Source organism: Cervus canadensis, chromosome 1 (genome assembly GCF_019320065.1).
Source record: "Cervus canadensis isolate Bull #8, Minnesota chromosome 1, ASM1932006v1, whole genome shotgun sequence".
Lineage (NCBI taxonomy): Eukaryota > Metazoa > Chordata > Mammalia > Artiodactyla > Cervidae > Cervus > Cervus canadensis.
The window spans coordinates 107405840-107426008 of record NC_057386.1 but is presented as its reverse complement, the minus strand read 5'-3'; the positions used below and the strand labels follow the sequence as shown (position 1 = coordinate 107426008).

The following is a 20169-nucleotide window of genomic DNA, read 5'->3' as shown; positions in this document are numbered from 1 at the left end:
CCACGGGCAGTGTGCCGGCGGGGACACGGACAGCCCAGGTCTGAGGATGGCTAGGTCACGGTGCAGACAGTCTGTAGCATCGAGAGGACTGCACGCCTGCTGGGAATACAGGACCCAACACAGGACCCCTGGGAGGGACTCCGGGTGAACCAGAGGTGCAGACGTGCGGTGTGGGGGTGAACGCTCTCACCAACACCACACACGCACATGCGCCTGACACACGCTCTCCACACTGTCGTGCCTGCAGGGCCAGCTTCTGCCCTGCACACCTTGTCCTCACTGCCCCAAAGACGTGGAAGAGGACCTGAGCCACGAGAGGGTTGCCCCGCCATGAGTCTGAAAAGCGAGACGCCCCCGCGGCAGCTGTGAGGCTCAGGAGAGGTGCCAGCAGGACAAAGGACGTTGGGGAGGACGCAGAGGCCCAGGGTGTGGCCCGGAAGTGACCGGGCAGACCAGGAGGACACTGGGTCCTCTCGGGGGAGAGCCCCCAGGCCTCAGGCGTCCAGGCGCGTCCCGGCCGAGGGCAGGGCCCAGGGGTCGTGGGCCTGCACATTGGGGGCCTGGCCGGGGGCAGTGCTGGCCTGAGAGCACGTGGCCGCGGTCCCTGTGGTCAGGGGGTGGGAGGGCCTCCCATACACCACTGCTCCCTCCTGGCGTCCGAGGGCACGTTCTGCTTCCAGAAGGATGTCTGGTTCGGGCAAGCGTGGCCACCCAGACAGCCAGGCCTGGTGGGGCGGGAGCACGTCCTGGGCACATCCGGCGCCCCTGGGCCCGCGGCCTGAGTCCAGGCGGGAACACGGCGAACGGCCCGCTCCCGGGAGGTGCCCAGCCCCGGGCCCAGACCCCGCCGCCCGCTCGGGAAGGGCGCCAGTGCAGGAGGCTCAGTACCATCTAGCTGCTGCCGCAGTAGAGAGCGGAGCCCTCTCTCTTCACATTAATAAAACTTTTAACAGGTTTTTGGCAAATTGGCAACAAAAGCACATGTAGCTCCTAATTGGAGATTTAAGTGCCTCAGTGAACAAACAGACGCCTGTTCCTGCCTCGTTATTTATGAGCTGGGTCTGCTCTGAGATTCACGGCTCCTCTTGGGCGCTGGCCAAACTTCCTGGGTGCAGGCCTAGCCCTGCCTGCCAAACGGCCCTCAGGGAGCAAGGACACAGTGGGGGATGGAGGGGGCGCCGCCCCCGGGTATGTGGCTTTGACCCCCCCACCCCCCCCCGGGCCCAGCTGACCAGTCCCCGCTCAGCCTGCGCCCCCCACAACAGTGACCCTGGGGCCTGCTCTCTGATGTCCCCCTCTGTCCTGCAGTCGCCACCCCAGTACACGTCCCCCAGCAGCGTCCCAGCCCTGCCCAAGGCCTCACGCCGGTGCCCAGCTCTGACCCCGAAAGGCCACCTCCCCTGCTGGCCCGGCTCTGAGGCCCACCTGGACCACTGGGTCTGCCTGCTCCTGATGCCCTGAGGGCCTCCCGGAGACCTCAGCCCACCTGGGCCCCCTGCCCAAGCCCACCACCATGGCCACCATGTAGAAGACCAGACCTCGGCCGCTCAGAGACCCCAGAGCCGCTCGGGGCTCACTCACCTCATCATTACCTCTCCCAGGCACGGCCACCATCCAGCGCTGCGGGCCCTCGCCCAGGACGGAGGCCCTGCAGAAGCCCATGTTCTCCAGGCGCACGGCGTCTACCACGGCATTCCTGCCCTCTGCCAGGTCCCACACGCACAGCTGTAGGTCGCGGCCCTGGCTGCCAGAACAGGAGGCGGCGGGCTGTGACCCTCTCAGGGAGGGCCCCAGCTCCTGCGCTGAGAAGGGCCACACTCGTGCCTGCAGCCCAGACGTGCTGGCCTGGGGTCCGTGGCAGACGGGGGCAGACACTGAGGACGGGTCGTGGGAGCCCGCCAACCGCCTGGCACTGACGCCCTGAAAGGCTGGGCCCACCGCAGCTCAAGCCTGCGTCCCTGCAGCGGCCCCTTGCTGGCCCTCGGGTCTCCCGTCCGAGGAGCCCAGGAGCAGGGGACCGTCTCTGACATGTGCACTGCGCACACGCCCCCAGGGGACGAGGCATGGACGCGGAGGGTCTCCTCCAGAAGGCCCGCCTCAGCAGTCCGACCTGAGAGCCCCAGGGATCCAGGGAATGGGAGGCTCAGCCCACAGAACCCAAGGGCCGGCCGAGGTTCGGGAACATGGGGAAGGCACGTGCGCACAGGCGGGAGGGGACAGAGGGGCCGGGACAGCGGGTGGGCTGACCCGGGGCCTGCACGAGACCCCGTGCGGGCCTCGAGCCCGTACCCGGGGGAGGAGTCATGCGTGGGGCGGGACAGAAGCAGAGGTGGGGGCTGGGCGGCCCACGAGGGCAGTGGGGACACGGGGCCTCCACGCTGGCCCCCGAGCCGAAGGACCAGGCACAGCCACGCACGTCATCGCCGGGCTGGGAGCGGCTAGCTTGGATCCCGGGCGAACACTGGCTGGCCAGCGCTCACCAGGCCCTTGGACCGGGCAGGCTCTGCCTCACCCTGTCCCTTGTGTGTGTGTGGGGCCCCTGGGTGTCATCTCCAGGGTGGCATTCCACACTTGGGGCCAACAACATGGGGACGACCCTGTGCACAAAGCCGACGCCCACCCCTCACGCCTGCACAGATGTGCTTGCCAGGTGTGCCCACTGAAAGCTGCCCCCCCGAAGGCAGCGGGGGCCCTCGCCTCCGCCTGTTCCCGTGTGACTAACGGGCCGTCGCCCACGGTCCTCACTGACGTTTGTGTCCCGACCACCCCGACCCCAGACCGGCCAGCGGGAGCCTCTTCTCGGGCACCGGGGCCCCCGGGAGGCTTCTCAAGCCTCATCCACACCAGCCCCAGGTGAAACCCTCTGCCACGCACTGGCAAAGGCGGGCACCTGGACCACACGTTCAGAGCAGGACAGGCACTCACGACACGGCAGCCGCACACCCTGGCCCGTCCCGCCGGCAGGGTGGGCGGAAGCTGCTCGGTCGCTCATTTAGGTTAAAAACCCCCCCGAATCATAAAACGAGTCTCCGCACTTTGGAAATGCCTGTTCAGATGGTAAAGCAAGAAGGTGGGGGCATCCTTCCAAAGATGGAGAGGAAGGGCCAGGCAAGCAGGGGCGGGGGAGCACGGCTGCCCAGGGCTCCCCCACGACCACACAGCCACACTCAACTCCCAGGCCTCTTTCTGTAAGCTTGTCACTCAGCCCAGAGCAGGAGGAGGGGCCTGCCCACGGGCACAGGTGTGGCCTCGGGCATGCGGGCCGGGCCGGGGGGCTGCGGGGCCTGGTGAGGCTGGCCCGGGCCCCAGCTTTGTCCTCCGGCCCCTGACGTGAAAGGGCACCTTCCCCTCGAGTGCCACTTCAGAGGCCGGACTTGCAAACACAGCTGGGCCCCGGCCTCCACGCTGCCGCACACACCTGGCTCCTCAAGCACCTGAGCGCTCTGCGTCTGGCCCGGCGGGGCACCCTGGCCAGCTGTCACGCACGCACACCAGCGCCCCCCAACGTGTCCACAGGCCGGCTCTCCAAGGGGCCCGCCTCCCGGGGGGGCTCCCCCAGGACAGCCCAGGTTGCTTGGGGGAGCAGGGGGCCCATAAAGGCCTACACCTCCACTCAACACCCAGGAGGAAGGCTGGGCAGCTCAGCGGGGTCTTCGGACACAGCCCCTACTCCAGCCATCACGGAGAGAGCAAGGCCCATGTGCAAGGGGTGCGTCTGGGCAGTGCAGGGGATGGGGCGAGGCCCTGTGAGGGCTGGACGAGCACACGCCCAGGACACGGCCCCAACTTGCCCAGCCTCAGCCGCCCCAGGCTCGCAAAACGCTTGCGTCCAGCACAAAAGTGCTTTGAAGCCCCCTGGGGCCTCAAGGCCTTGGCTCCTGGGGACCAGGCGCCATGGTGCCCAGGCTCCAAGCCCAGAGCCGCAGAGCCGACCTGTCCAGGAGTCCTGGGGCAGAGAGTGCTTGGGAAAGCCCTCTGACATGTCAGCTATCTGGGGGTGTGACCCCTGGAGAAGGGCAGAGAGCCCCAGGCAGCAATCAGTCTGACAGCGGGGCCCCCGTCCTGGACGGTGCCTCTCTCCAGGGGAAGGCAGAGGCCCCCAGCATACCCTGTACCCCCCAGCGCCCTCCGGCTGCCTCCTGGCCAACCGCCCAGCTGGGGCGCGTCCCATCGCCTCTGCGGGCCCCTGCCCTGATGCCAGCCCCCAGCCCCTCCTGGGACGCACAGGCCAGGCCCATGCAGCCTCCACACACGTGGTCTCCTGCCCAGAGACCGCATCCCTCGCTCTGCCGTCTCCCGCCCCCCCAGCACCTGCAGGGCCTTCCGGCACACCCCCCGCCCAGTAGCCTGCTGAGTTTCAGCGCAGGCTTGGTGCCGCCCCGGGGGACCAACCGCCCCCTCGCAGGAAGGCAGCTGCGTAGTGGGTATCCTGACACTACGGCCCAGCCTGCAGGGGGCGGTGGGCTACAGTGGGCCCCACTCGGGCCAGGGGCCGCGGCCTCAACCATCCGGGCGGGGAGCAGCTCTCCCTTCACCTTCAGCATTTGCTTCATTAGCTGCTGTGGCCGCGTCTGGTCTTCGCTGTGGCATGTGGTCTTTCCTTGCCACCCACAGGGCCCCTGGCTGGGGCGCGAGCACTTAGGAGCTGCCCGCGGCCTGTGGGCCCTGACGGGGGAGCCTGCGGCCACTGTGCTCAGAGCAGACCTGCAACCCCAGCCGACAGGAGCTCCCCGGTGGGTTCCCCACAGAGGCCGCCCTAGGACAGCCCCCTGGTGCCGGGGCTGCCCTGCGGCTGGGGCCCTGGGCCGTCCACGGGAGACCTCCACCCCCGGGTCAGCGCCACCGTGACCCACCTGAGCAGCTGGGGCCCCCGGGGAAGCGTGTGCAGCCAGGTCACACACTGGCCCCCGTGGCCGTCCAGGGTGGTGAGCGGCCTCCGCGTCTGTAGGCTCCAGATGTGCACCAGCCCACGCAGCGACCTGTTCAGATAGCACGGCAGGGCCGGGCGGGGGGGCAGTCAGGGCCGGCCCCGGGGCCGGGGGGGGCGGGCTTGGGTCAGGCCTGGGGGTCGGGGGCTGGGCTGAAGTCAGGCCTAGGTGTGGGGTGGGGGCCGGGGGGACACCACTCGGCCAGTGAGCAGGCACTCCAGCCAGCAACTTGCGGGGGACAGCTGGCCACATGCGCCCAGGAGATGCACTCCACTTCCAGGCAGGGCAGGAGCCCAGAGCAGCTCTCTCCTGGGGAGCGGGTGCTGAGAGAGACACCCTGCATGCTTGCGGGGTGGCCTAAGGCACGTGCCCAGGGTGGGGGCAGCCTGGGCCTTCCCCCAACTCCTCCTGGCCGCCTGGGCAGAGCACTCACCCTGAGAGGAGCAGCGGGCGTCCCTCGGCTCCATCGCAGAAGTGCAGCGCGTGCACGGCTGAGTGGGCGCCGCGCAGAACGAACTGGGGGTCCGGCGGTGGGGGCGCGGGGGCTGCCATACGCTCGCCTGCAGACAGAGGTGGGCGTGAACAACCGCGCGCTCCTCGCTCCTCCAGATGGCACAGGCGCCCCTGGGTCCCCCAGACGGCGGGCCCCCATCACCTGGAGCCCTTGCACTGCCCTCCGCATCCCTGGGGTTGCCCTTCCTGCCCAGCCCTCCCTGCGCTGCACAGTTGGAGGCGTGTGGGTCCCGGTCCTCCCCCCAACCCCGGCCCAAGCAACGGGCCGGCCAGTTGCCTCCTCTAGGCTCCGGACCCCGCACGCTGCCACCCAGGGGCGGAGCAGCGGCCCCCACGGTGTGCGGGCAAGACGCAGGCCCAGTAACCTTCCACCACCCGGGAGGGCTGCTCTCACAGAGCACAGACCCTGCCTCAAATCCCCGGTCTCGTGATTAAGGCCTGTGGGCCCCCCAAAGGAGGAGCTGCCGGGGCCACTCCGAGCCCCCCTGACCACCCTGCCCCAGTCCCGCTGGCAGCCACGGCCACCTGTCTGCCCACAGGTCCTGGGCCAGGCCGAGCGGACGGCTGGGAGCAGAGCCCAGGGCGGCTGAGGGGCTGTCCTGCTGGGCCCCGGGACAGTCCCCCCCAGTTTGCACAGAGCCAGCAGAGTGCCACGGGGCAGGGGCCGAGGGGCTCCCACAGTGCAGGCCGCCAGGCACACACACGTGTTCACACAGCGGGCACGCACACACACGCACGCACACACGCACGCAGCGTGGGCCCTGGGCAGCACCAGCAGAGGCTCAGCCCGCACTTGCCATCGCCCGCGGCCTGATGGGAGTTTCCAGAACCTGCACGGGGCTGGCTCCAGCCGATGAATCAGGCCCCCTCGCCCTGTTTCCCAACGGAAGGATGCAGGGAACAAACTCATCACGTTGTTACAACAGCCGGACGCTCAGGCCAAGACGAAGCCTCAGCAATTAAGGGCTCCATCATTTCAGGCAATTAAAGTAAACGCTTTATTTGAAAACTAATTAATTCTAGCTACATATTTTTCCCATGACAATACCCCGTGATGACTTGATTTATGATGTCTAATTATTCTTTATTAATCTAATTGAGAATAATCACATTATCCCATCTCCTGGCAGCAGGCCGCCCTGAGCGGTGAGCACCCGGCCGCCTGGAGGCCTTGCCCCTGGCCTGTCACTCTCCCCCTCGGCAGGCAGAGGAGTCCAACAGTTAATCCACAGAGCACAGCTTTGCGTTCTGCAAAACACATTCCTTCAAAAATTAAGAAGAGAGTCTGACGGCTCTTCCACCATTGCGACACAAGCCCCCAGGGCCCCCAGGCCTGGCCCCCAGACAAGGAGGCCATGGGGTTACACTGTGTGGGGGTTCTGGGTTCTGCACGCCCCCCACCCCGTGTGGGCGCAGGAGGGGCAGGAGCCTGTGGCTGACCCCTGGCCTGGAGTCCTGGCCTGCAGGGGACAAGGCCAGGGCACTCGGGGGCAGGTCATCTCACGGGAGCAGCCCCTGTGGGTGAGACCCCGCGCCGGCGGGACCATCAGGCTGAACCGGAGCTGGAGCTGCGCCCAGAGCTACCCGACGTTGCCTCACAGCTCTCAGCCACCTCGGGGCCGGAACCGCAGCCTAAGCATCCCTCACCAGGACCCGAGACCAGGCCTTGGTGGTTCATGTGGAGCACCCCGGGCCGGCTCCCGTCAACAGCACAAGCAGATGAGGAGGCCGGCCCAGCGGGCGGCCTGCAGGGGCCACAGGTGTGGAGGGACCCAGCAGAGTGCAGGGCTGGGGCGCACGACAACGCTGCGTGGCTGAGGACCGCGAAGGCCTAAGCGGCAGCAGAGTACAACCTGCTCAGACCTGGAGAGACCCGGCCGGGGAGAGGCTGCTCGGGGCAGGGGGTGCTCTGGGGCTGCAGAGGAGATGCTCCATCAGGGGGACACGTGAGGACAGGTCGCCCCGTCCACCACCTCCCAGGGGACATGAGAGGACAGGCCGCCCTGTCCACCACCTCCTGGGGGACATGCAAGGACAGGCCGGCCCCTCCACCCAGGCCTGCAGGAACCTCCTGACGCACCCACAGGTGCCCAGAGAGGACATCTGGCTCAGACTCAGGGCAAAAGTCAAGGTCAAGAGGAACAGCAGGGCAATTCTTCTGAACTCCAGAGACTAAAGAGCACGCTGACCACATGCCACGTGTGGGCCTCGATGAGGTCCTGGTTTACATCGAGAGCCCGAGATAAAAAAGGATAAAACAAAACAAAACAAAAAGGATAAAACAGACTCAGACATTCAAAGAAAACTTCAGCACAGTGGTAGCAGCAAAGAAAACCAGCAAAGAGAACTCAACAGGCTCCATGGACACAAACAGCAACCCATCAGAGAAAATTCCATTACAGTCCCAACTAAGAAGATAAAAGACTTAACCATGAGTCATTTAACTGTTGGACATCAAAAGGGCTAAAAACCTAAAGTATCTTTAAAACACGTGGACGTCTTCAAAATGAAGGAAGAGCTAAATACCAAATAGAAAATTGGGCAAAAGACACGAACAGACAATCCACACATTGAGACAGGAGAATAGTCCTTGAAGCTAAGGAGAGGTGCTCTCGCCCAGGACTGATGCTGCCCCAGCAGCTCTGGTTCTGGCTGGGATGGAGCAGGCTCGATGCTGACTCTCTCCTCTCTCTCCGGTCAACTGCAAAGAAAACCTCCAGGCAAAACATAAATAGTGACTACCTGAAGCTGTAAGACAGAAATAGTATGGACCTAACAGAAACAGAATAGGAGGCAAGAATACACAGAAGAACTGTACAAAAAAGATCTTCACGACCCAGATAATCACAATGGTGTGATCACTCACCTAGAGCCAGACATCCAGGAATGTGAAGTCAGGTGGGCCTTAGAAAGCATCACTACGAACTAAGCTAGTGGATGTGATGGAATTCCAGTTGAGCTATTTCAAATCCTGAAAGATGATGCTGTGAAAGTGCTGCACTCAATATGCCAGCAAATTTGGAAAACTCAGCAGTGGCCACAGGACTGGAAAAGGTCAGTTTTCATTCCAACCCCTAAGAAAGGCAATGCCAAAGAATGCTCAAATTACCGCACAATTACACTCAACTCAGACGCTAGTATAGTAATGCTCAAAATTCTTCAAGCCAAGCTTCAGCAATACATGAACCGTGAACTTCCAGATGTTCAAGCTGGTTTTAGAAAAGGCAAAGGAACCAGAGATCAAATTGCCAACATCCACTGGATCATCAAAAAAGCAAGAGTTACAGAAAAACATCTATTTCTGCTTTATTGACTATGCCAAAGCCTTTGACTGTGTGGATCACAATAAACTGTGGAAAATTCTTAAAGAAATGGGAATAGCAGACCACCTGACCTGTCTCTTGGGAAACCTGTATGCAGGTCAGGAAGCAACAGTTAGAACTGGACATGGAACAACAGACTAGTTCCAAATAGGAAAAGGAGTACATCAAGGCTGTATATTGTCACCCTACTTATTTAACTTATATGCAGAGTACATCAGGAGAAACGCTGGGCTGGAAGAAGCACAAGCTGGAATCAAGATTGCCAGGAGAAATATCAATAACCTCATATATGCAGATGACACCACCCTTATGGCAGAAAGTGAAGAGGAACTAAAAAGCCTCTTGGTGAAAGTGAAAGAGGAGAGTGAAAAAGTTGGCTTAAAGCTCAACATTCAGAAAACTAAGATCATGGCATCTGGTCCCATCACTTCACGGGAAATAGATGGGAAACAGTGCAAACAGTGTCAGACTTTTTTTGGGCTCCAAAATCACTGCAGATGGTGATTGCAGCCATGAAATTAAAAGACGGTTACTCCTTGGAAGGAAAGTTATGACCAACCCAGATAGCATATTAAGCAGTAGAGACATTGCCAACAAAGGTCAGTCTAGTCAAAGCTATGGTTTTTCCAGTGGTCATGTACAGATAAGAGAGTTGGACTGTAAAGAAAGCTGAACGCCAAAGAATTGATGCTTTTGAACTGTGGTGTTGGAGAAGACTCTTGAGAGTCCCCTGGACTGCAAGGAGATACAACCAGTCCATCCTAAAGGAGATCAGTCCTGGGTGTTCATTGGAAGGACTGATGCTGAAGCTGAAACTCCAATACTTTGGTTACCTCATGTGAAGAGTTGACTCATTGGAAAAGACCCTGATGCTGGGAAGGATTGGGGGCAGGAGAAGGGGACGACAGAGGATGAGATGGTTGGATGGCATCACCAATAGAATGATGATGAACATGAGTTTGGGTAAACTCTGGGAGTTGGTGATGGACAGGGAGGCCTGGCGTGCTGTGATTCATGGGGTCGCAAAGAGTCGGACACGACTGAGCAACTGAACTGAACTGAACTGAAGCTCTAAGAAGTGAACAACGGCAGATAGACTTTGGAGGCAGGCAGGAACTTGCAGAGCTGAGCTGAGTGGGGACGAGCTTCCTGCTTCTGTGTTTGCATCCTGGGGCACTGCCTTCAGGCTGGGTCGGGCTGCAGGGCTGCGAGGCAGGGGTGGCTAAGACTTGGGGAGGAACTAACTTCAGTGCAGGGAAAACGTCTGAGTCCTGGACGGAGTCAAACACGTAGTGCATGCTGTAGGAGCGCACCAAACAGCCACCACTACCCTGGTTCTGAAGACTCCGGCTCTGACTCCCCAGCAGTGCCTGGCATGGTACCTGCTTCTCTCCTCTCTCGGCCCAGCCCTAGGTGTGGCCCCGGATGCAGAGCTGTGCGGGAGAAGAGGCTCTGAGGGCCGTCCCGACTTTGTGGCCAGAGGGACCGCGCAGAAAGGGCCCTGCCAGATCCTGTGTGTGTGAGACAGACGGCAGAGGGCAGAGAGCTACAGAGACAGACAAGCAGTCGTGGAATGAACCCTGGAAAGCCTGCGCTCACCTCTGAGCTGTATGGGGTGGGATGGACCCAAAGCAGCGCCAGCATCAGCACCTGAGTTGGGACCACTGAACACGGCCCGGGGCTCAGGCTGACCCCAGAGTGACTGGTGAGTGGGTGAAAGCTTTGGAAATGGATATGCAAGTAAAAAACTGTGGTCCGTGCAGAGGGAGAGGCCATCTGACTGCGGTGACGGCCTGCTAACACGACACTGAACGTTCTCCAGGGGCCCAACATAATAGTCCGTCCAGGGTATGTCCAGGGTATGACATAAAGTTATTCCACACACAGAACCAGGCAATGAGATAAATTCTCGGAGCAAACGACAATTTACAGATGCCAACCGCGATGGTTCTGATGTTGGGAACATCAGATAAGGGTTTTAAGTGGCTTTTATGATTGTACTCCACGAGGCAAAGGTAAACACACTTGAAATGAATGAAGGGAAGTTCCCAGCAGAGAGGTTCCTGGGGCTTCCCTGGTGGTCCCGTGGCTGAGACATCATAGTCCCAGTGCAGGGGCCCAGGTTTGATCCCTGGTCAGGGAACTAGATCGCACAGGCTGCAGCTAAGAGCTGGTGCAGCCAACAAGTAAATTCAGATAAATATATGTGTGTGTGTGTGTGTATCTTAAAAAAAAAAGATATGAAGTGGCAAATCAGAACATGAGAACATACTCACCAGCCCTGTGCATCAGGGAAATCTAGTGACAGTCGCGGCCACGTGCCCTGCAGGCTCAAGGGAGCGGCCAGTGTTAAAGACAGGCCACACCACCAGCTGCTGGGACGCGTGTGAAGCGGGGGAGCTCTCCTAGGAGTATACTGGTTCAGTCACTTTGGAATACAGTTTGGCTGTGTCTCAAGAAAAAGGCCCCACACTGGGGGCGGTCCTAACACCCACAGAGGCTGAACACACAGTGGTGGACCCTACCCCAGCAAAGCAGCGCTGATCAGGCCTCCCTGTGAGTCAACCTCAAAATCACATAAAAGCAGCCAGTGGAAGAGAGGAAACACCGTGACGCTGTTTAGATAAAATTGTAGAAAGAACAACCTACCCAGCGGCCACAGGAAGCAGCTGGGGGCACCTGTGGAGGGGTGGTGCGGGCAGCGGGAGGCTGTGTGACGTCGGAGGTCGTGAAGAGGACCCGGGCACTCCTCCAGGATGACGTGCATGTGTCTCAGGTGTGCATGTTGCACGTGTGTGTGTCTCAAGTCCGTGTGTCAGGTTCACGTGTGTCTCAGGTGCGCGTCTCAGGTTCACGTGTGTCCCACGTGCATGTGTCAGGTGCGCGTGTGTCTCAGGTGCGCGTGTCAGGTATGTGTGTGTCCCACGTGTGCGTGTGCCCCATGTGCACATGTCTCAGGTGCGTGTGTCCCCCACGTGCATGTGTCTCAGGTTCACGTGTGTCCCACGTGCATGTGTGTCTCAGGTGTGCGTGTCAGGTACGCGTGTGTCAGGTGCGGTGTCCCACATGCGTGTGTCCCACGTGCGCGTCTCAGGTGCGCGTGTGTCCCAGGCGTGCGTGTGTCAGGTACACGTGTGTCCCACGTGCGCGTGTCTCAGGTGCACGTGTGTCTCAGGTGCATGTGTGTCAGGTACGCACGTGTCAGGTGCGTGTGTGTCTCAGGTGCACGTGTGTCTCAGGTGCACGTGTGTCTCAGGTTCACGTGTGTCCCACGTGCGCGTGTCTCAGGTGCACGCGTGTCTCAGGTGCACGTGTGTCCCACGTGCGCGTGTCTCAGGTGCACGTGTGTCCCACGTGCGCGTGTCTCAGGTGCACGTGTGTCTCAGGTGCGTGTGTGTCAGGTACGCACGTGTCAGGTGCGTGTGTGTCTCAGGTGCACGTGTGTCTCAGGTTCACGTGTGTCCCACGTGCGCGTGTCTCAGGTGCACGTGTGTCTCAGGTTCACGTGTGTCCCACGTGCGCGTGTCTCAGGTGCACGTGTGTCTCAGGTGCGTCAATGCTTACACAGGTGGTGGAACTTTCCCAGTTATCTACTTCAAACGTGTGCGCTTTATTGTGTATCTGCAATATTTAAAAACACTGAACACCACCTACCAGAGATGTGAGCAGACACTTCACCTGCAAGATGCGCAGACAGTGAACACTCGGCTCAGCGCCCTTAGCCTCGGGGAAATGCAAACAAAAGCACCACAGCTCAGGTGAGGCCAGCAGACCCGCTGTGAGTATGCAAACTGCAGGAGCCCACAGCCAGCCGGGCGGCCCCAGACCAGGGAGCAGCAGTCACGTCGCCAGCCCCGGGACCGCTGGACATCTACTCCAGAGAAACGAGATCGTGCCTGCAAACGCCTGCACCTGAGCGGTCTGCTCTGTTCAGAGTATTGCTCAAGTGCAAAATGACCAAACCACCACCCACCCTAGAGCAACAGTGCAGGAACCAAGTGTTGAGGAATGCAATGCTGTGCATGCGTTCACGAGAATGGGAGCAAGGGCCAGCCTACACTGCACGGCCCAGCTCACTGGGCATGCTGGAAATGGCAGGTGCCAGGGCTCGGGGGTGGGCAGAGGGGGGTTTCTGCCTGCGCGTTGGCACTCCCCACAAGCACATGTCGTAAGGATCAGCCTGAGGCCACAGAGACGAAGGAAACAGCTGAAGGAATGGGCCAGCGGGCAGAGACCTGTGAGGAGGCGGGCTGAAGCCCGCCCCGGAGGCCGCCTTCCTCTGGGGAGACAGGGCTCGTGTGGACAGACGTTCCCTGGCTACGGTGCGTGCAACGGCCCTTTATGTGGGAGGTCCTGCTCCCCGAAACCCGAAACCCAAACCCCAGGCCCGTCGTGAGGAACACAGGCAGTAAGTCCCGGCTGAGGGCACTCGCTCAGAACTGTCTCAGGTGCCACAGCCCACAGGAGCCCCCACGGACGCAACAGACCAAGGGGTCATGTCCAGCTGGGGCCCTGGGGAAGGACTGCAGGGAAAATGAAGGAAACTGGAACAAGCCCAGGAATCAGGGGACCACAGTGCGTGAGGCTGCTCATCCCGCAGAGGACGACCGCACCAACTGGGGGCGAGTGCCCTCCGACTGTCCTCAAGGTCGCTGATCTCCAAACCACATGGACTGGGGAATATCTGGGGGCCACTGCTTCTCCAGTGACTCACCACCAAGAGGTTATGAAAACCCAGCTTCCTACCTACATTTTCTGGCTTTAGATCCAATTTCTCATTCCAGTTAAGATGACTTTAAACAGACTCACTGCCAATTTTTAGGTGCTTTTCCTACTTTAAGTGATTTCCCACCATATTTTTGCCCTAATAGACTTAGATCCTAGAATGGACTGGAATGGGTGAATTTTACTCAGATGACCATTATATCTACTACTGTGGGCAAGAATCCCTCAGAAGAAATGGAGTAGCCATCACAGTCAACAAAAGAGCCCAAAATGCAGTTTTGGATGCAATCTCAAAAACGACACAATGATCTCTGTTCGTTTCCAAGGCAAACCATTCAATATCACTGTAATCCAAGTCTATGCCCTGACGAGTCACACTGAAGAAGCTGAACAGTGATGACCTACAAGACCTTCCAGAACAAACACCCAAAAAAGACGTCCTTTTTGTCATAGGGGACTGGAATGCAAAAGTCAGAAGTCAAGAAATACCTGGAGTAACAGGCAAATCTGTCCTTGGAGTACAGAATGAAGCAGGGCAAATGCTAACAGAGTTTTGCCAAGAGAACGCACTGGTCATAGCAAACACCCTCTTCCAACAACACAAGAGAAGACTCTTCACACGGACATCACCAGATGGCCAACACCGAAATCAGATTGATTATATTCTTTGCAGCCAAAGATGGAGAAGCTCTATATAATCAGCAAAAACAAGACTGGGAGCTGACTGTGGTTCAGATCATGAACTCCTTATTGCCAAATTCAGACTGAAATTGAAGAATGTGGGGAAAACCACTAGACCATTCAGGCATGACCTAAATCAAATCCCTTACGATTATACAGTGGAAGTGACAAATAAGACTTAAGGGACTAGATCTGATACAGTGTGTGATGAACTATGGACGGAGGTTCGTGACATTGTACTTGAGACAAGGATCTAGACCATCCCCAAGAAAAAGAAATGCAAAAAAGCAAAATGGATGTCTGAGGAGGCCTTACAAATAGCTGTGAAAAGAAGAGAAATGAAAAGCAAAGGAGAAAAGGAAAGATATACCCATTTGAATGCAGAGTTCCAAAGAACAGCAAGGAAAGATAAAAAAGCCTTCCTCAGCGATTAATGCAAAGAAATAGAGAAAAACAATAGAATGGGAAAGACTAGAGATCTCTTCAAGAAAATTAGAGATACAAAGGGAATATTTCATGCAAAGGTGGGCTCACTAAAGGACAGAAATGGTATGAACCTAACAGAACCAGAAGATATTAAGAAGAGGTGGCAAGAATACACAGAAGAGCTATACAAAAAAGATCTTCACGACCCAGATAATCACGATGGTGTGATTACTCATCTAGAGCCATATATCCTGGAATGTGAAGTCAAGTGGGCCTTAGAAAGCATCACTACGAACTAAGCTAGTGGAGGTGATGGAATTCCAGTTGAGCTATTTCAAATCCTGAAAGATGATGCTGTGAAAGTGCTGCACTCAATATGCCAGCAAATTTAGAAAACTCAGCAGTGGCCACAGGACTGGAAAAGGTCAGTTTTCATTCCAATCCTAAAAAGGCAATGCCAAAGAATGCTCAAACTACTGCACAATTGCACTCATCTCACACGCGAGTGAAGTAATGCTAAAAATTCTTCAAGCCAGGCTTCAGCAATACATGAACAGTGAACTTCCAGATGTTCAAGCTGGTTTTAGAAAAGGCAGAGGAATCAGAGATCAAATTGCCAACATCCGCTGGATCATCAGAAAAGCAAGAGAGTTCCAGAAAAACATCTATTTCTATGCCAGACTATGTTGACATTTTGACTATGCCAAAGCCTTTGACTGTGTGGATCACAATAAACTGTGGAAAATTCTTAAAGAAATGGGAATACCAGACCACCTGACCTGCCTCTTGAGAAACCTGTATGCAGGTCAGGAAGCAACAGTTAGAACTGAATATGGAACAACAGACTGGTTCCAAATAGGAAAAGGAGTACATCAAGGCTGTATATTGTCACCCTGCTTATTTAACTTATATGCAGAGTACATCAGGAGAAACGCTGGGCTAGAAGCACAAGCTGGAATCAAGATTGCCGGGAGAAATATCAATAACCTCAGATATGCAGATGACACCACCCTTATGGCAGAAAGTGAAGAGGAACTAAAAAGCCTCTTGGTGAAAGTGAAAGAGGAGAGTGAAAAAGTTGGTTTAAAGCTCAACATTCAGAAAACTAAGATCATAGCATCCGGGTCCATCACTTCATGGCAAATAGATGGGGAAACAGTGGCTAACTTTATTTTTGAGGGGCTCCAAAATCACTGTAGATGGTGACTGCAGCCATGAAATTAAAAGACACTTACTCCTTGGAAGGAAAGTTATGACCAACCTAGATAGTATACTAAAAAGCAGAGACATTACTTTGCCAACAAACGTCTGTCTCATCAAAGCTATGGTTTTTCCAGTGGTCATGTACAGATATGAGAGTTGGACCATAAAGAAAGCTGAGGGCTGAAGAATTGATGCTTTTGAACTGTGGTGTTGGCGAAGACTCTTGAGAGCCCCTTGGATGCAAGGAGATCCAACCAGTCCATCCTAAAGGAAATCAGTCCTGAATATTCACTGGAAGGAGTGATGCTGAAGCTCAAACTCCAACACTTCAGCCACCTGATGCAAAGAGCTGACTCATTTGAAAAGACCCTGATGCTGGAAAACATTGAAGGTGGGAGGAGAAGGGGACGAGAGAGGATGAGGTGGTTGAATGGCATCACCGACTCAACGGACGTGGGTTTGGGTGGACTCCAGGAGTTAGTGATGGACAGGGAGGCCTGGTGTGCTGCAGTCCTCGAGGTCACAAAGAGGCAGACACGACTGAGCGACTTAACTGAACTGAGACTTAGACCTGTCAGTAGCGGCCCTCACAGAAGGTGGTCTGCACTCAGCTAAGCAGCTGCCTGGGAACCTTCGTCAGCACGCTCTCAGCTCCTCCTGGAGCAGAGGGGAGTTGGGGAGTGAGAGGCCTCCCTCACGCGGCATGGCCCCGCCAGTGGGCATGCCCTAAGGAATGCCCTGTGGTCCTGCAGGCGGGAAAAACTGAGACCCTTCCCTCTGAGCCTCCTGGGCCGCACCTGGACAGGCCATCGTCCTCCACCGCCCTGGTCAGCCCTGACCATAGCAAGGCCTGAACCCAGGACTGGCCCCCAGAAGTTGCATCACACCCGTGGAGGCCTGGGCCATCACTGGACAGCCTCCTGGCTGGACAGGGGGTCTGCCCGCCACTCTCCCAGCTCAGAGCCACGGGGAGGTCTGGGGGAGCCTGTGACACGGCACGGTGGTCCTGTCGCCGAGGCCCATGGGTCAGCGTCCTGTCCACAGTGCTGGCTCGCTGGGGGGGAAGGGGGGGGGGCCAGCCCCGCGCCGCCAGGAGGCCGGGCCTGCCTACGACACTGCAGGGAAGCCTTGGTCCAGGGTCCAGGACAGAGCCCAGCCCGTTCCCTGCAGCTTGCTCCCTGGGCCTAGGACACGCGCCAGCCTCCCTGCCCGCCCGGGAGGCCCGCCGCGCCCATGGAGCCCTGGCCCAGGCGGTGCAACAGCGGGTCTGCCCAGGACCCCAACTGCACAAAGGAGCGTCTCTGGGACAGCGGCTGGCCACGGAGTCAAAGGCGCGCGTCACAGCCCTCCCGCGCCCGCCCTGCCAGGCCCCTGCCCCTTTGAAGCCTCGGTGAGTGATTGAAGCGTCTCCTTTCGGAGGGCAGATAGCACCGCGAAACCCGACTCTAAGCCCGGGATAAAGGTGGTTTGTTTCCTCTCAGCCGGTCTGTCAACACCTCCTCAGTAATTAGCCCTAATTATTACAGAGGGCCGGCCCCCATTTGGTTATTAAATCAGAAATAGTATCGTGGCCGGCTGTCTGTCAACGCCTGCCGGGCGACCTTGGATTCACTGGATCCTCTGTCAGTATCTGTAGCTTCAAAGATGCAGGCCCGGGAGGGGCTCGGGCAGGCAGCTCGGGGCCGCAAGGGGGTGGGGGCCAGGCCAGTGCCCCAGGCGGCTTCGGAGCCCAGGGTGGGGGCAGGAACCAGGTACCCAGGGACCCCAACCTGCACCCTGTCCCTGACCCGTCACCCCCGCCTCCGGGCCTGGTATGGCCATGCGTGGGGAGGGCGGTCAGGGGCAGCCTGACGGCCCTGCCCAACAACCCGCCTCAGCATGGCCTGCTCCCCGAGTACCTCCGTGGCCTGGCCTCACCCACACAAGCCGCAAGGGCTGACCTACAGCCATGGGCACGCAGCCATCTATCAGACCCCTTGGGACGGCGGGATGGGCCAGGAGGCAACGCCAGGGTGAGGGGTCACTAGCCCAGGAGTCGGACGTGGCAGGAAGGCAGGCCATGTGGGTGTGCTCAGCCGGCTGCGGGCACTTATGGGCAGGGTGGGAGCCCAGCCAGCTGCAGGCCGCTGGCCTGCCTGTCCCCAGTGCGGGCATGGAAAAGCCCCCTGTTGCCCAGGACGTGGGCCTGTTCCCGGCTGCAGGCCTCGGGGCCCCACTCCTGCCAGGAGGTCTGCTCCCCGGGGCCCAGCAGCCCAGGGCTGACCACGGTGCCTGGTGGTGCTCTGCAAGGCCTGGGATGCAGCCGACGCCCGCGGGCTGGCAGCAGGAAGCTCCAGGGAACTTGGAGGGGTCCACACCCGTGGGGGTAAAGGGCGCGCCCACTCAGGGCTCCTTGGCAGCCAGCAGGCGGCCCCAGCAGGCTGCTCCTGTGCGGGCAGGTGTGGGCTCACCCCCGCCACTGGCCAGTCTGGCGCCGCTCAGATGCGCAGGTGGGCAGGGAGGGGCGGGCCCGTGACGGGGCGACAGGACCGGGAGGGCGGGAAGGGGCTGCCCAGGCCAGGCGACCTGAGTCACATGGAGGAAGAGCGTCCAAACTGGGGGTACAGGGTCACGTCCTCACACCGCTGCCTGGGGCTGAGGAGCTCGGTACGCGGGGTGATGTTGGAGGGACGCTCATGCCGGCAACCCGAGACTTCTAGGATGCAAGACCAAGCAATCCACGTTGGTGTCAACAGGTCAGCCGCGCCCCCAAGTCCACGCCTATCGGAAAGGCCAGGTCAGTGCCCTCCTGCCCTCCCAACCCACAGCAGGCCAGGCCACGGCTGACCGGGCTGGACGGATGCAGTCCCACTGGGGCCGCAGTGCCACCAGGAGGGGTGGGAACATTCAGACTCCTCCATCAGATCAGAGGTGAGACGGCACTCACTTCCCGCCTGCATGCTTGCTCTGCTGTATCCGCTTCCTCCCGCCAGCCTGCCCAGGGGGCTCGGTGGTAAAGAATCCACTTACAATGCAGGGGGATTTGGGTTCAACCCCCACGTCAGGAAGGTTCCCCGGAGCAGGAAATGCTGGAAGTGGCAACCCACCCCAGTACTGCTGCCTGGGAAATCCCACGGACAGAGGAGCCTGGGGGGCGTGGTCCAGGGGGTCACAAGAGTCAGGACACGACTGAGGGACTGAACCGCAGCCTCCCCTGCTTCCAGACTCGAAGCTGTTCTACTCACAAGGTGTCTGTGCCATGAAATGACGCGCGTGGACCGAGAGGCTCTGTCAGCATGGTAGAGTGAAATAATGCCAACAACACCTATTTTACTTATAACGTTTTACCAGCTGGTTATTCGTTTTTTCTAGAATGACTTATCAGCTGCACTTAGGTTTCGACTGATCTTCTTCCGTCTCCTCCAGAACTCTAAGACCCACAGGGTCCTGAAGCACAGGCCGAGCCACCCATGGGAGCTGGTGTGCCCGCCCCTCTCTGCTGACTGGCCCAAGGCGCCTCAGACCCCTGCCCCGGCCCCGAGCAGAGCAGGATTGGTCACTGTGGCCCGGCCCCGAACCTCACAGCCCTGGTCTGGGGCCCACTCCTCCCCTCGCCGCCAGCCTGGAAGCCGGTCCTTGGGGCCACACTGCTCCCCCGAGCCCCCCCGCCCCCTGCTTCAGCCCCAACTCCTTCAGCCAGACCCCGCAACGCCCGTGGCCCAGGCAGGAGCCTCACCTGCGACTCCAGCCAGGTGCTCGCGGCTGGCCCCGGCCCCTCCCACCACAGACAAGACTCACGCTTGACCACGGACCCTGTGCACGTTTAATGGCCCTGCCCATGTGCCGGGGACACCAGGCCGACTGCTGGAGGCCCCGCCGCAGGGCTCGCCGTCTGCTGGGAACGTGGCTGTCACAGCACGAGGTGTGCGGGCTGAGGCAGGCGTGCAGTGGGCGGGACGGCCAGGGAGGGCAGCGCGGCCCTGATGAGACCGGACCTGGGAGGGGCCCAACTGGCGGGCTGGCGGCTGTGAGCCCCGGGGGCACCCTTCCTCACCAAAGCCCTCCCACTCCGACCCAAGACTGAAAACAGCCGCTTCCTCCAGGCGGCCTTAACTTCCTGCCCCGAGGACGGGAGCAAGGGGCAAAGCCTGGGGCAGCGGCAAGAGCAGACACCACGCAGGAGTCCAGAGGGCGGGGACGCAGGCCTGGGCATCCCAGCACGGAAGGGACGGGGACAAGCCCACACGGACGTCGGACGGGGATGATCCCAGGACCTCGGTCCACTTGCCGGCAGTGCCCCCCACAGGTCTGGGGGCCACTAGGGGCTTGGAGGACGAGGGGCACAAGGTAGAGACCACCACGCCGCTGCAGCTCCCCCTGGGGTGGGTGCG

The 20169-nt window shown here is 59.4% G+C and overlaps 1 protein-coding gene across 3 annotated transcripts in view; it reads right to left on the bottom strand.

Moving 5' to 3' along the window:
• The window catches only part of GNB1L (G protein subunit beta 1 like), a 32851-nt gene that overhangs the window by 9646 nt on the left and 3036 nt on the right, over positions 1-20169 (bottom strand). For all 3 annotated transcript variants that reach the window (XM_043489374.1, XM_043489391.1, XM_043489382.1), the window contains exons 2-4: positions 5362-5488; positions 4854-4979; positions 1582-1744 (exon numbers count right to left, since the gene is read on the bottom strand). In XM_043489374.1, the coding sequence (XP_043345309.1) occupies positions 1582-1744; positions 4854-4979; positions 5362-5480 (408 nt within the window). In that variant the 5' untranslated portion in view covers positions 5481-5488. The remainder of the gene's footprint in view (positions 1-1581; positions 1745-4853; positions 4980-5361; positions 5489-20169) is intronic.